This window comes from Electrophorus electricus, chromosome 13 (genome assembly GCF_013358815.1).
Source record: "Electrophorus electricus isolate fEleEle1 chromosome 13, fEleEle1.pri, whole genome shotgun sequence".
NCBI lineage: Eukaryota > Metazoa > Chordata > Actinopteri > Gymnotiformes > Gymnotidae > Electrophorus > Electrophorus electricus.
In genome coordinates, this window is record NC_049547.1 from 18160356 (window position 1) to 18175818 (window position 15463).

A 15463-nucleotide genomic window follows, 5' to 3' on the forward strand; every position below is an offset into this window, starting at 1 on the left:
CTGGGAGGAAGCTGGATTGATGCTCTCTTAAATGGGGCCCAAACCAAAAGCCTGTAATGAAATCAGCTGGATGGAAAAAGCCTGGAGGAAAGCCTTTAAGATCCAATCACTCCAGCATTTCTCGTAAGGTTTTACAGACATCTATTACAGCCATCAAACTGTCCCTCAGCTTTATTGTTTCTGATTTATTTGACCACTCAACAGTACAGCATACAGATAGCTCTTGGACTGATTGTGTAATGTCATGTAATATATGGAGACTTGAGAATAGTCTTTTCATTCCTGCCATCATGAAACTGTAAGCTACTTTAATAGTAAGGGTCTTAGCCACATATCCTCTCAGGAAGTAAGACAGATGGCACTAGGGAAGCTGGCAGGTCAAAAGGCACTCATGTTAATTCATACTTGGTCTCACATTTGTTCCCAGGGCAAAACAGGATATGTGATTAAAAAAAACATCATGTTTATTGAAGCTACTTGATCTCCTTCACAATACACTGGAGCACATTTGGTTTATTCCAGCATTAAACATGAGTGATAACAAGGGGCCAATTAACCTGGACACATTATTATTCCATTGCAGTTCACAGCGCTTTGCCTGTGGCTTCATATATACTTCACATAATTTCTTGATTTTATGATTTAAGGTGCTATTTTCTTTTTAGAAAATACAAAAGGTAATTACACCCATGCCACTAGTGGTGCAGACTCTGAATCTTTTCTTAGCTCTTCCTAAAGCGCTGCTTCAGGCAAGCTGCTGGGAGCCAACTATGTCTTTCTGACCAAAGACATCAACACCCAGTCAGCAACTCAGTTTCCTGCAATCTCCAGTGGAAACAGGTGCTTAATCATTTCACTTATGTACTCCAGAAACAACAACAGAGACAATTCTCTGTGATTTGCCATAGGTACAAGGCAAATTTTACCAGTTTAAAGTGCTGGCATGCGAAGTGTCAGGACAGGGCTGTTCAGGATCTAATTTAACATAAAGGATGTCAAAGTGACACAGAGATGGAAACATTACAGTGTATGGATTAAGGGCCTGGGTTTCATTACAAAGACATGAAAAATGGCTGCATGAAAGGGGCACTTGCGCAGGATTAGAAATAGGGAACACTGGAGCTTTGTGACAGGGTCTGTTATATTAGCGAAGCTTTGAAAAGACATTAATCTTCCTGCAGGCCATACGCTGTTAAACACAGCTAGAGACTGCAGCTCATACACTGTTAAACAGAGGTACAGTTAGACAGAACTAGAATGTTAAACTGATCTATAAACTGTTAAATTGAGATATAGATTGCAGCCTGGATGCTGTTTAACCTAACTACAAACTGTTAAACTGAGCTATGCTGTTTATTAGCAGGAGCTCACACCCTGTCTGTTAAGTAGCTACAGACTACAGCCCATAAGTCTGTTGTCCATTTAGTTAGTTATGTAGCAGATATGCATGAGGGCTTTCTCTAGTGAACATTATGGGCTCCATTTTTGCACTAGGAGAACACAGTGACATCTCTCACCCAGTTTGGAGTGACCAAAGCAGAACACACAGCCATCAGCTCCGTTGACCACAGACTGGATCACCTCTGCTACAGTGCCTGCACAAATCTCAGCCTGGGGAACAGTCACAACAAATTTATTATTATTATTATTATTATTAGACAATGTAAAAAAAGCACAAATGTTTCAAAACTGTGTCAATAATAAACATTATTATTAAACAATAAAAAATGTAATAAAATATGATATAATTCCCTAAAGGATTATAGAATAGCATTATGGAATATAGCACAAAGATGATCATATGCTCAAATATGTATATTTTTCAGAACTCTCTTTAAGCTCTCTAAGAACTCTCAGAAGTCTTTTATTCTGCAGTGAGCATGAAATTCTGGGCTAAACAGAACAGGAGTACTGAATGCAAGAGTGTGTAATATAGTCTATATGACAAATATAAAAATCTGAAGTTCAGTCAGGAGGCATGGAAAGATCTTAATTGAAAGAAAATTGAAGGGCTTACTTGTGAGGCATCATGAGAGAAGACAGCGTCGAAGGCGAACATCTTAGGAAGAACCTGGCTGGAGGTGCCCCGCTTCTGGGCTGGGTTCTGCTGGGAGTTGACCTCTGGGTCCATGATGGTGACCTGTTTTTTACGAGGGTCCACCTTCAAGAAAGAGCTAGACTCCACAGAATCAGCAGGGGGCACAGGACACACACGCAACATCACTTTAACCTGCACATAAACAGAGAAAAAAGAAAAACTACCATTAAAATTCACATTAATCTCTTTTACTTTTAAAGCCAGGGTATTTTGTTTTCTATTCATTTATATATGGCTGATTTTAACTAGGCCCCAGGTTTGAACATGGGGTTAGGTAGGGGTTTGGTAATACTACTGGAGTTGGGCTTAGGTCAAGTGAACTTCTCTGCTATATGGTGGCAGTGTTTAAAAAAGGACAACACACTGGAAGCCTGCAGAAATGTATGACCATCCTACTGGTTCCCAGCACAGAGCCCTGATGCACTACTCCCACCCCTACTGTGGGAAAAAATAAGATTTTGCCCTGAGAGTACACAAGATTTTTCTATGATTCACTTTGTCTTGGATCAAAGGCTGCCAAATCTTTTCATCTCCTTTGTTCTGACATCACTTTGTTTCTTTCAGAAAAGAACCATAGCAGACTTTCTAGATAAGATAAGATAAATAAATAATGTGGTGACCTTCTTTGCCAAGATTGCCATATTATTTATCTATTCACCTCACCCAGCATAGAGACTGTGTGATGGGTGAGCAGGAAACAGGAATGTTTGAGGGGTTTCTGCCAAGCACAATATGAGCAGACTGCAGATGAGCATTCCAGTACTGGCAAACACAGCAGTGGGATTACAGCAAAACATTTACTGAATCTCAGGATTACAGAAGACTGAATGGCATGTATACAGAAAAAAAAACAAGTGGAATAATAAATCTATTTTCTTATGTATCTAACAAATTAATGTATTAAACACTGAGCATTGAATTACAAGATATGAGATATCTGATGAAGGACCTCTGTCCAAAACAAGGCTTATATATACTTGATATGCTCTCATAGGGCTCAACTAAGCTATCTCTTTGCACAGAATTAATTATTGAACAAGAACAATCTGATGAGTAATGACTGATGAGCTGAACAGTGCTGCTACAAAGGCTCTTAGCACACCACCAATCAGAAGCCACAATCACAGCCTACCAATCAGAAACCACATTCACACCCTACAAATCAGAGACCACTATCACAGTTCACCTATCAGAGACCACTACCACTGTTAGAAACTATCACTTCACCAACAATACCACAATTTCGCCAACAATGGTGTATAATCCAAGCAATAGCAAAGAAACCTTGCTAAAAGCATGCCATTTGTGGACCAGATTCTGCTGGGAGTTAACTGCCAGATCTATAATGATGACCTGTTTTTTAAAGGGTTAGGTCTTCAGGAAGTGTTAGACTCTTCAGAATCAGTAGAGTCAGCAGCTCACCTGCCAGTCAGAGACAACAAAAGCCTAATCTGTAGAGACCACAGCCGTAGCAGAGCATCCAGACACCACAATCACAGCTGACCAATCACAGACCACAACCACAGACCACCAACATTAGTAGGTTTCTGCAAGGTTTTTACAGCAGAATTCTCTATTCTCTGTTTCTCTGTGAAATGTAACTCTCACTCTTACATATCCACACTCTTACATACTCCTGATGTGTGTGTGTGTGTGTGTGTGTGTGTGAGAGAGAGAGAGAGAGAGAGAGAGAGAGAGAGAGGAGGAGAGATCAGTCATGCATGATTAATCCAAGCAGGATATGTCACCTGCAGCTTCCTTAACTGCAGGACAGAGGGAAGGGCAGACAGACCCTCACACTGGCTTCTTATTGCTGTAGGAACATACAATCATATAGACCGTGATGAGCCCACGGGTAACACACAGTAGCTGTTGTACCATGACATTAATGTTGAATTAGTACCATGACATTAATGTTGAATTTTTCCTTTCAAAATTAAATGTATTCAGGTTTATTAGACCAGGCTAGAAAATATGGCAAAAATAATTTTAACTTTAAATCTTGACTCAAAAATGGATCAAAAACATTTAAATTTAATACAGATTTATGTAATCTAAATATTTTATGTTTATGTGTGTACAGATATTTAGACATTGTTTGAGGCCTTTTCTACCTGATAAATCCTGATAAAGCTGGTGGGTAAAGCTCACATTCAAATGACTGTTATAAATCTGACATGTCTCAAGCCTGCATTCTTAATCAGTAATCAATAATAATAATCAATTATGCCTGCTTTCCCATTTTGTGATCAGTAACAAAGCAATTATATGCTGTGAAGATGATATTTTATCAGACTGAATAATCCTGATATAATATTTTAGCTTGAATGGATGCACTCATCTAAAAACTGCCAGTACCAATGGTAATATTAGTACTCTATTAAAATCCATTTTCATCATGCATTTTATTTACTGGCAACAGGAGACTTTTAGAGCACACTGCAGAATTAGCCATTAAAGGCCTTTTGGCCATCTTATACAAATAGCCTTCTTGACTTTTGATGTAAAACAACTCAGAAATGTTTAAATTAGCTATTGGCAGTAATGAAAGTGATATTAACTTGCGTTAAACATTTGATTCAAATGTCACTGCACAACTAACAGGGCACTGGACATAGGCTTGGAGTCAAAGTGACAACCTGATGAATTGTCAAAATGACAACCTGATGAATTATTTGCATGAATAATTCATCAAGCAATCTTAATGTCTGTGGATACAAAGCTCCAAGCAATTTCCTTTTTGCTTCATTTTCACACTGACAATATATTTTGACATCTTAAAGCAAACAAATTATCTCTGTTATGAGAGACAGCTACAGATATAGTCATTAAAGGCTGTGTCCACACTGAAGGTCACATGTGCTTTCATACTAAAATGACTGCGCAAACATGTATAACACCAAAAGATTAAAGGATTTGTACCCAATAAGCATTTAAAAAGAATCCAATTTTGCTCCTCTTCCATCTCAATATTAGAAAGCTAATCATAGTGCTTTGCCTTTTCTTTTTAAGCACTACTTTAAAAACAGTAAGTAAAAAAGTAATGTTTTTCTCAGTATGTTTGACTTTCATTTTAAGTCCATTACCGTGACTTGCTTGTCTACACAAAATCATTCCATCCCAATGGAAGTGCCATTCTATTTTTGTCACCAAGCAACATATACCTGTTCCCACGGTTACCACAGCAGCAGAGGCTCATTATCCCCAGAGTACGATGACATGGAGAAAAGTCTGCTCCCTCTTCCCAAAGCTCTTGATGGGACAGAGCAGTACTAGCAGATGTGTGATTCATTAGAGTGATTCTTCATTCAGTGCAGAACTCAGAGGACTCTCCCCCCAACTCCACTGCCCAGGTGGAGACACTCCCCCCACCTCCACCCACTTCACCTACAGCCTTCATTAGCTGAGATCCTACAGCAGCCTTTAGGGAGCCACCTATGGACTCTGATCAATCTAGATGTTCCCCCTGCCTTGGTATTTAGATGGGGCTATGATATACCGTGACACAGATTCAGACACTGTGAAGGGCTCTGCGTGCTGCTCTTCTCCGTACATATGACATCCTGTTTCTTTATATTTACAAAAGAGAAAAGTCTAAAATGTCACAATGAAATGTCACATGATCAAATTGATTTAAATCTTGATGCTTGAAATGTAGATAAAGGATATAAATATCAAATAAAAATCCCTCTTAGATCTGCATTCACATCTGAAAGGGGAGTGGGTGATTCATATTTCATTATTGGTAGAGCATAATCCCTTTGGTTTAGTTCAACAACAAAATCGATAAACCTTTTGCGGATGTGTCCCAGGTGCAATAACACTAATGGGATGTGCCCTGTTTGTAAATGTATCACAAACACTGAGCTACGCTCTTAGCAGGCTGAAGATTACTGACATACCTCCTGTGCCCCCATCTACTGCCTACTGTGTCCTGTCTCACACCTGAATGAGCGGGATGGAGTCCTCTACTCATCCTGTTCATATAGATTGAATAGGTCAAAAGGAGCACTGAACTCTTCTACTCCTCATCAATTTTTCAGAGGAAGCTACTAAAAATTGATTGGACACTGAATGTCTAGGCAACTTATGCACCTGTCAAACTCCTGCCATTATAGAAAACCAAACATCCGAATGTCAATTCAGATCAGGAGATCAGGAGTCTCAATATCTAGTAAAAATGTCTAGAAAATCTTTAGAGAGTAAAATACATATGTACATATATAGTTTGTATAGTGTGTATATATATATATATATATATATATATATATATATATATATATATATATATATATATATATATATATATATATCAGTTAGAATTAAAGAATGCAGCTAATTTCAGAAATATTCTATTCCAAATCTACAAAATTCTAAATGTCCGATATTGTGAATAAGGTGTCATTATATGTGAGTGTGGCTGAGTTGTTTTCCAAAGGCCAATGTAGTAGGTCAGTTCCCAGACAGGGGTGGCCTTTTTCAGCCATAAATGCCACCATTTCCATTTCGGACAGAACAGGAGGCCACTGCATTCTCCAGCTACAGTGCATCTACATCCTGAGCAGCTGCATCACTACCTGGTTTGGGAAATGGTTTGATCGCAAGACCCTTCAGAGAATAGTGAGAACATCTGAGAAGATCAGGTCTCTCCTCCCTCTATCACAGACATCTACACCATACGTTGTATCCGCAAAGCCCCCAGCATTGTGGAAGATCCCACACACCCCTCACACAAACTGTTCACCCCTTTGTCATCTGGAAAAAGGTACCGCAGCATTCGGTGCCTCACTTCTAGTCTGCGCAACAGTTTCTGCCCTGCCCAGAAGCCGACAGACTGCAGAACTCTGGCTAATTCTGATTCCAAACAAATGAACACTTCTATACACATTCACACACACACACAGACACACACACACACGTATACACAATCACACACATACACACGTACATACATATCCATACACACACACACACACACATTGTTTTGTATTGGACAAATTGTTGAAGTCAAACTTCACACACATATAATATGCACTCCTTTTGCACATTTTTCCTGCTTACAGCTAGAATACTTGTACTAAATCAGTACTGTATTCTGAACTGTTTCTGGTGACTGCTATGATCAGTATAGCATGTCACTGACTCCTGTGCACAAACCTGCTTTACAAATTTCCAGTACTGTACTGTACTGGTCAAAACAATGTTCATTGGTCCTGTCTTGTATTTATTGTATGGTATTATTGCACTGTTTGCACTTGTGTAGTGTGTTCTCTGTTGTACTTGTTTTGCACCATGGTCCTGGAGGAACATTGTTTTGTTGTGTACTTATATGTACTGAAATGACAATAAAGCCTTTTGAACATTGCATAACACCTACACCACTTCAACTACAAAGCATTTACATTTATGGCATTTATCTGATGCTTTTATCCAAAGCCACTTACAATTATGACTGAGTACCACCTGAACAATTGAGGGTTAAGGGCCTTCCTCAGGGGCCCAACAGTGGCAACTTGGGTGTGGTGGGGCTTGAACCAGCAACCTTCCAATTACAAATCAAGTACCTTAACTACTGAGATACCACTGCCCTCCATGCAGCTACTCAGCAGTGCATCTACTCAACACTACAGTGATATTGCAGTGTCCGTTGTCAGCCAGCGAAGGATGGGCCCCCCCCTTGAGTCTTGGTTCCTCTCAAGGTTTCTTCCTCATGCTCTAGGGAGTTTTTCCTTGCCACTGTCACGCTTGACTTGTTCACTGGGGACTTGGACTCAGACATTTCCAAAACTGCTTTGTGACAACATCTGTGTAAGAGTGCTATATAAATAAATTTGACTTGACTTTGACTAGTAACCTACTCCTATTGACTTCTAACATTACAAACATGCTTCCATTTGTACCTTGTGGAAAAATATCACATGTGTAATAAGTGGGTCTTTAAAATGAAATAGAGCAATGATTATAAATAGTCAGACATGCACCCAGAGTAGCTGCAGCCCAGATGAAACCAAGCCCCAAGTTCAATTAAACAAAATGTCTCCAGGCAAGCATGTCAGCCTAGCAATAACACTGATGTTTTGTTTGGTGATTTTGTGATTACAGGAAGATTAGCTGCACCTTAACTTCCTCAGTGGGGGCTTGGACATGTGTAAAACTGTTTTGTGACAATAGCTGTTGTACATAGCAGTGCATCTACACAACAGTAAAACTAATAGCAGTAAATCTACATAACAGTGTACATCATAATAGTAGTACACCTTCATAGCAGTGCATCTACATAACTGTACAACTACACAGTAGTGCATCTCAACCTGGCTATACTGGATGCTGCTCCACATTAGGAGACATACAAGAAGTCAAAGGTGTAACATCAAAACAAAAAAGCCTTAATCGGGATTTAAAGGTAGATGCATGTCATTTTGTCAGACTTCACGTTCCATGAAAAATTATTAGAATGCACAAAATAAATTATTAGAATGCACAAAACATTAATGAATCTTTAGAACCAGTGATCAACAATTAGGACTTTGCAATATGACATTGCAATATTGGCCTATTTAATTTTACTCAGAAGGCTTTGTTATTCAAATGAGCTCACTACCACATCGCAATATCTATATCATATCATATCAAAGTAATGAAATACAAAGTGGGGAAATTTAATAATAATAGAATCAACATTAGAAGCTGAAAATTTCTTAATGCAAAACTATTTAAATCAAATCAAATCTATGCAGGTCTTTGGTGAAATACAGTGATGATCAGGATCAGTGATCAGCACACATGCACTCTCCATCAACACACACACAGTCCCCTTCATCGACACACACACACACACACACACACACACACACACACACACACACACACACACACACACACACACACACAATGTTCAGTGAAGGTGAGAAAGCCAATCTCCCACGCGGCCATAATGTGTGAGAGAGCACTGAAGCGCACAAGGCCCCAAACAAGGACACAGATGCTGCCATGAAAATGCAGAGGACAGAGAGAGTAAAGCCTTCATGGGATCTGATGAGCCTTCATTACACTGGCTGGTGAAGACTGAAAATTGCATTAGGATTGATAATGACACCAATTTAACTCTGTTCCAGATGGCTGCTTTTAGTGAACTCTATGTTTGAATAAGGTCACCTGCAGACACATGTGGCATGAGCTGTGCCCTGTCTGCAGGAAAGCCGAACGCTCCTTCCCAACTCACTGTCATGTTGAGCTGATCAAAGGTATCTACCTTGTCGCTGCTTTGGTTTGCACCTGCACCACCATGAGGCCTGCAGCGTTTACGCGTACGTAGCATATGGTGTTGTGTCAGACGAAGCATCCGTCCCATTTGTGCTCACAGGCTGCTCATGTATCTCATCTGAACACCGTCAGAATTTTTCCTGTGAACTTTTTTTCTGTTGTATTTTGCCCACATTTACACACCATTCATGCCATTACAACTTTTGGAAACGAACATTTGGAAATGATGTGGTGGTATCGGTGGGTTTTGCTGTTCTGTAATGCTAGCGCATTTAAAAAATATTATGATAAAAAAAAAGAAAGAAAAAAAGCCAGTTATCTCCAGCCCTCCATTTTCACCCTGCCACATGTATCTGTGCAGGTCCCTGCTGGGATAACACCGACTCTTTTAATGCTGGTTTCATTCTCTCATACTAGTCCATTTATGTTTACCTGGTGAGCTCACCTCAGAGTGCTCTGCAAGATGGCCGAAGGAAACTAAACAGTCGTTACACGCTTGATCAATACAACCCTCGTGAATCAGCGAGCTCTCCCAACCTCACCCCTCCACACGCACTGCGCCAACCACCCATCAGGCTTATAAGGCTCCATACTGTAATGTGAAATGTGATGGATGAAGTATGTGTGTCCCTCTGTGCAGCAGCATGGCAAACATTAGTGAATGTGTAGAATACAAAGAGGAATTGAGAGAGCATGAGGTCTTATGTACAGCCATTACCACTACAGAATTCCTCCCCATGCCTGAAACAGCTGCATCATCATTCTCACGCTGTGGCCATTGTTAGTCTGAATGCCAGTGAGAGACCCCGGGGCCTCTCTAATCACTCATCACTCTAAACATGGCTTTAGCACCTAGGCACAGCTGGGGGCTTTTAACTTAGTGAAGGATCCTTTAAGGGGAAATTTCACAAAACTGCCTGCAGTAAATGAAAGCTGGAATGGAGGCGTGAACATTATGTTAATGTGTTTGTGTTAACTTGTGCCCACTAGCTTTCATTCTTTGTTAAGCATGTCTTAGTATGATTGTGTAGTGTGGCTATACAGCTTTATGTGGTCATTAACTACGACTGAATGCCTTGAGCCATCTGAAATAAAACTGTGGTACTTCAGCACACTCACTGGAGAGTGAAATTAAGACGTGCTTTCCTATGTCACACACTAGACTGCAGATTAATGGAATATTTATTGACATCACACATGCATGTTGCAGCCAAATGGTGAATGGAGATCTTAGGTTTGTTTTGGAATCTGGTAATGAGGCTATGGATGCTCACCTTTCCCAGGCCAGGGTTATCTCTGACCTTGCTGACCGCACGGAGCAGGCAGGGTGGGGCTGGGGGTGGGGACACCTGTAGGATTCCGCTGAAGTTGGTTGGGAAGAGGGGCGGGTCACATACCACAGGTGGTGCCGACCTCTGCTTCTTCTTCTTGGAGGACAGGTTGAGCTTCTGGGCAGCTCTGAGGAGACACATTCAGCACACAGCCATAAGATGCACTCCTATTGTCTCAGAGCATGAAAACATTCGGCACACGTCCATGAGGTGCACTCATACTGTCTCAGAGCATGGACACATTCAGCACACAGCCATGAGGTGCACTCGTACTGTCTCAGAGCGTGGAAACATTCAGCACACGGCCATGAGGTGCACTCGTACTGTCTCAGAGAGCATGGACAAGCACTTCAGTTCTGGGACCATTCACTTTAAGATCAGTTTGTATTTGTCTGGCTGCAACTGCCCAGATAACTGAACCCAGAGTTCCACTTCCTGCAGGCTTGTGTGCAATGTGCTAACTGTGTTTTCACATGGATAACTGAAGTGGTAGTATACACCCAGCAGAGCCAATCAGTTCACATACACATGTATGTGAAACCGGGGCCACAGCAACAATTGTTTTAATGCTCTAATACTGCACCAGTACAAACAGAAAAAAAAAATCTTAAAAAAACCCTAAATCAGGTTGACCATTGTTCCTTAATTTGTTAATTTAGGCTGACCATTGTTCATTATGTGTTCTCCTATCCATCAAAGTGCTCCCCATCACCTGGGCTCACTGGCTTTCTGATTCACTTATCAGAGTCATACACTAATAGATGAATGAAAACCCATGAACAGAAAAGAAATACAATTAAATTACAAAACACAGCATACTCCCCTCAAACAATAAACCAATTCAGTTAAATGAATGTATCCTAATTCAGTCCTCGGGGACCATACTTTTACTCTTTCCCAGCACCCTGCACATCTGTGGCAGCTATCCAGCACACTTGTGGTAGGCATCCAGCACACCTGTGGCAGCTATCCAGCACACTTGTGGTAGGCATCCAGCACATCTGTGGTAGGTGTCTGGCACACCTGTGGTAGGCGTCCAGCACACCTGTGGCAGCTATCCAGCACATATGTGGTAGGCAAGCAGCATACCTGCCGCAGGTGTCCAGCACACCTGCGGTAGGTATCCAGCACACCTAAGCCAGGTATCCAGTGTAAAAACTTGTAAAAACCTCGGAAACAAATGAATATCCAAAAACCTTTGTAGTTAAAATTGTATAATATTTAGTATAATTATATAATATAATATAATTATATAATATAGTATAATATAATATCTAGTATAATTATTTTTATATACTGATATATATACTGTTTTAATAGTATGTAAACAAACTTATGTATTGGCCATGCTTTATTGTAACTCATTTAATTTTGTTGTTCAGTCAATTTGTTTGATTGTTTTTTTATTCATATTTAATTCTTCTTTATTCTTAGTATCTTTTCCCCCAGTATTGCATCAACTCTGCTGATCATGTATATCTTCATTAATGCTCATCCTTAGAACCTGCAGACTGCACAACAGACATGATACCCGAGCTTCATCTTCACTCACAATCTCACTCAATTAACCCTAGTTTCTAGAACTGTATTTCCTGTAGTCTGTATAGTCCACTAGAGTAAGGCAGCTGACACAGTATCAACTGATCAGTGCGCATGCGGGTGAAAGCTTCTACCTGCATATGTAATGAAACTAAATGAATCACTGACACTAACCAGACAAGGGCAAAAGTCAGTGACAATCAATGGCTGAACCAAGACTTTCCACACACTCACACACACACACACACACACACTCACACACACACACACACACACACACACACACACACACACACACACACAGGTTTTAATTAGCCCTGTAGACAGCATCAACCACAATGGCAGGGCTCACCTGAACAATCAGTTTTCAGCACAGATTCAATACTGAATAATTTAGACAAACACGCATACACATAAACAAACATACAAATACACACGCACACACACACACACACACACACACACACACACACACACACACACACACACACACACACACAAATGTATGAATGGAGGATGTGAATGTGCATTTGAGGCATAGCCTGAACATTTTAAATTTGTGTCTTTGTCCTTATCTTGAACTAAATTAGAGGGTCTTCATTTGGTTTTGTCAATTTTCTACACTAAATGCTTTGTGATGCAAAACTGTGCTTAACCTATATGTGGAGAACCAGACCAATCTCTAAAACATGAATGTGATGGAGATGCTGCCAGCAACCTAAAAATGTCTTTGGAGAGCTGGACCAAGTTCTTAAACATGTGCTGGAGAAGGTGCCAGTAAACTGAAGATGCTGCTTGATGCAGAACAAAGATTCATCAGTGGGTGCCCATATGATGAGTGCGTGCGTGTGTGTGTGTGTGTGTGTGTGTGTGTGTGTGTGTGTGTGTGTGTGTCTGTAATGAAGGAGCCGAAGGAAATGCTTGCTCAATTTTGTGCCAATCATACATTCTGGCAGCAAGCAAATGGGTGATCTCAGACCTTACACTTCCACAGCTCACCACAGTAGTCTGCAATATCACTGAAGGATTCTTGAGATGCTGCATGTTAGAAGAGCTAAAAAAGACACAACAAATCAACAAAATATGCCACTCAATGAAGACAGACAACTGGGCAGTTCTTAACTGTGTTGTCTGGAGCTCTTTCTGGTGAATCTAACAGACATTACCCACCAGTCTCAGACATTCAGAGCAGGCAAGATTTCTGCACCACCTTTGACTGCATCCTGTCAGCTGCTTACACAAGAGTGAGGAAGATGAGGAAGAGTAAGGAGTGGGGTAGTAAGAAAGGTGTCACTGGAGCCCCCTGCAGGATATACTGGAGGACTGCCCCTTTACTTTACCATTAAAAATACTCCATTATGCCAAAGCATCAAGTCTGCCAGTACAGTAGAATCACAATGAGTGTATGTTCTTATAAACAAGTTTAAGTTGTTTACTGTATAATTTTTAAAAGGTCTACAATTTGTCTACAATCTTATAAGGTCTACAATTTTTAAAAGGTAGCTTTGAGTAGTCAGTATGTTTTTAGAGAGGTTTTTTTTAGAGCTATACACACCTAAGTACATTCAACCACTCCAAAGAAATGACCACATTTCAATAGAAAGCTTCAAGGGATATTGGAAATGATTTGGACTAAAATAACACAAACCAGGCGATAATCTTTGGTTACTGTACAGAGAACCAGAGGAACAGCCAAGTTTGTCCATTGAGCATTATGTAGAGATGGAGTTTTTTAGTGTGTGAGCTCAGTAAATGTACATTTACATTTACAGCATTTGGCAGACACTCTTATCCAGAGCGACGTACAAAAGTGGTTTGTCATTTACTCATAGAATACATCCTGGTCAGTACAGTAGGTTAGAGTCTAATATACCAATGATCTAGAACACGGTAGAAATACAGAGATGAATGCTGATACCTAGAAGTACAAAATACACAAGGTCTATCTTAAACAATGATAAGTGCAATAAACAATAAGTACTAGAGTTTGTTAAACAACATCAGTGTAATAAACAATACCCTACAATAAGTACTAATTTAGTTAGCCAGTATAGGAGCAGGGTCAGTTGTCATAAATATTCCACGAATAGATGGGTCTTCAGTTTGTGTTTGAAGACTGCAAGGGACTCTGCTGTCTGGACAGCAAGTGGAAGTTCATTCCACCATCTGGGAGCCAGGACAGAGAATAGTCTCAATGCTTGTCTTCCATGAGACTTGAAGCATGGAAGGGTATTCTCCCCTTCCCCTTTAGTAGAGCTGTACCTGGGTACACAAGTTTCTCTAAAGATTTGGCAGACGAGAAATTGTAGTTATGAAAGCTTTCTCAAAGCTCCTCTGTGCCTCCAAATTTAGCCATCTTGTTCCACAAAGGCAAAGTAAATGCTTCAAAATATCTGCTGCATAATTTAGACGAGCCAAACATGAAACACCTGTCAGTACAGAAGATGCAGGAGGCTATTATATTTTCAGGTTATTATCTAGAAGCGTTTGTGACTTTTATGTAAACACCATATTAAAAGAAAGAAGAAAGTAAAGGTCTAATAGATAACAGTACATTCAACTTTTCACAAAAACACATTATTTTTGAAAGCTTGTTTTAATCTGTGAAACACAGACTTAAGAAATGCAGAATTTATCATAAGCATGCAGCAGAGGCTTCAATAATAAACACAGTTCAGAAGCTTTAGGAAGCTTTAGGAGTTCTCAGCTGTCACTCACTCTAAAAGGCCCGGAGGACATTGGACATCCACAGTGTGATCCTGAGGACCGTGGACATTCTCATCTTGATCCTGAGGACCGTGGACGTCCAAACCCTGATCCTGTTGACTGTGGACCTTCTCACCCTGATCCTAAGGATCGTGGACATCCAAACCCTGATCCTGTTGACTGTGGACCTTCTCACCCTGATCCTAAGGATCGTGGACATCCAAACCCTGATCCTGTTGACTGTGGACCTTCTCACCCTGATCCTAAGGATCGTGGACATCCAAACCCTGATCCTGTTGACTGTGGACGTTCTCACCCTGATCCTGAGGACCATGGATGTCCAAACCCTGCATCGCTCTCTCCTTCTGATGTCCTTCTCTCTTTCTTCTTCAGCCTGACACATCTACAGTGGAAAGACCTCAGCTACAGGCTTCATCCACACCTCAACTCATCTTCTGACTGTAACCACCTTGGTAATTCTCTCTTCTTCTCTCTCTGTCATGCTCTCTCACACACATACACACTT

The 15463-nt window shown here is 40.5% G+C and overlaps 1 protein-coding gene across 5 annotated transcripts in view; it reads right to left on the minus strand.

The window, feature by feature from the left end:
• Nucleotides 1-15463, minus strand: part of kif26ba (kinesin family member 26Ba) — a 74161-nt gene that overhangs the window by 14097 nt on the left and 44601 nt on the right. For all 5 annotated transcript variants that reach the window (XM_026999852.2, XM_035532538.1, XM_035532539.1 and 2 more), the window contains exons 5-7: nucleotides 10636-10819; nucleotides 2018-2230; nucleotides 1518-1611 (exon numbers count right to left, since the gene is read on the minus strand). In XM_026999852.2, coding sequence (XP_026855653.2) covers nucleotides 1518-1611; nucleotides 2018-2230; nucleotides 10636-10819 — 491 coding nt within the window. The remainder of the gene's footprint in view (nucleotides 1-1517; nucleotides 1612-2017; nucleotides 2231-10635; nucleotides 10820-15463) is intronic.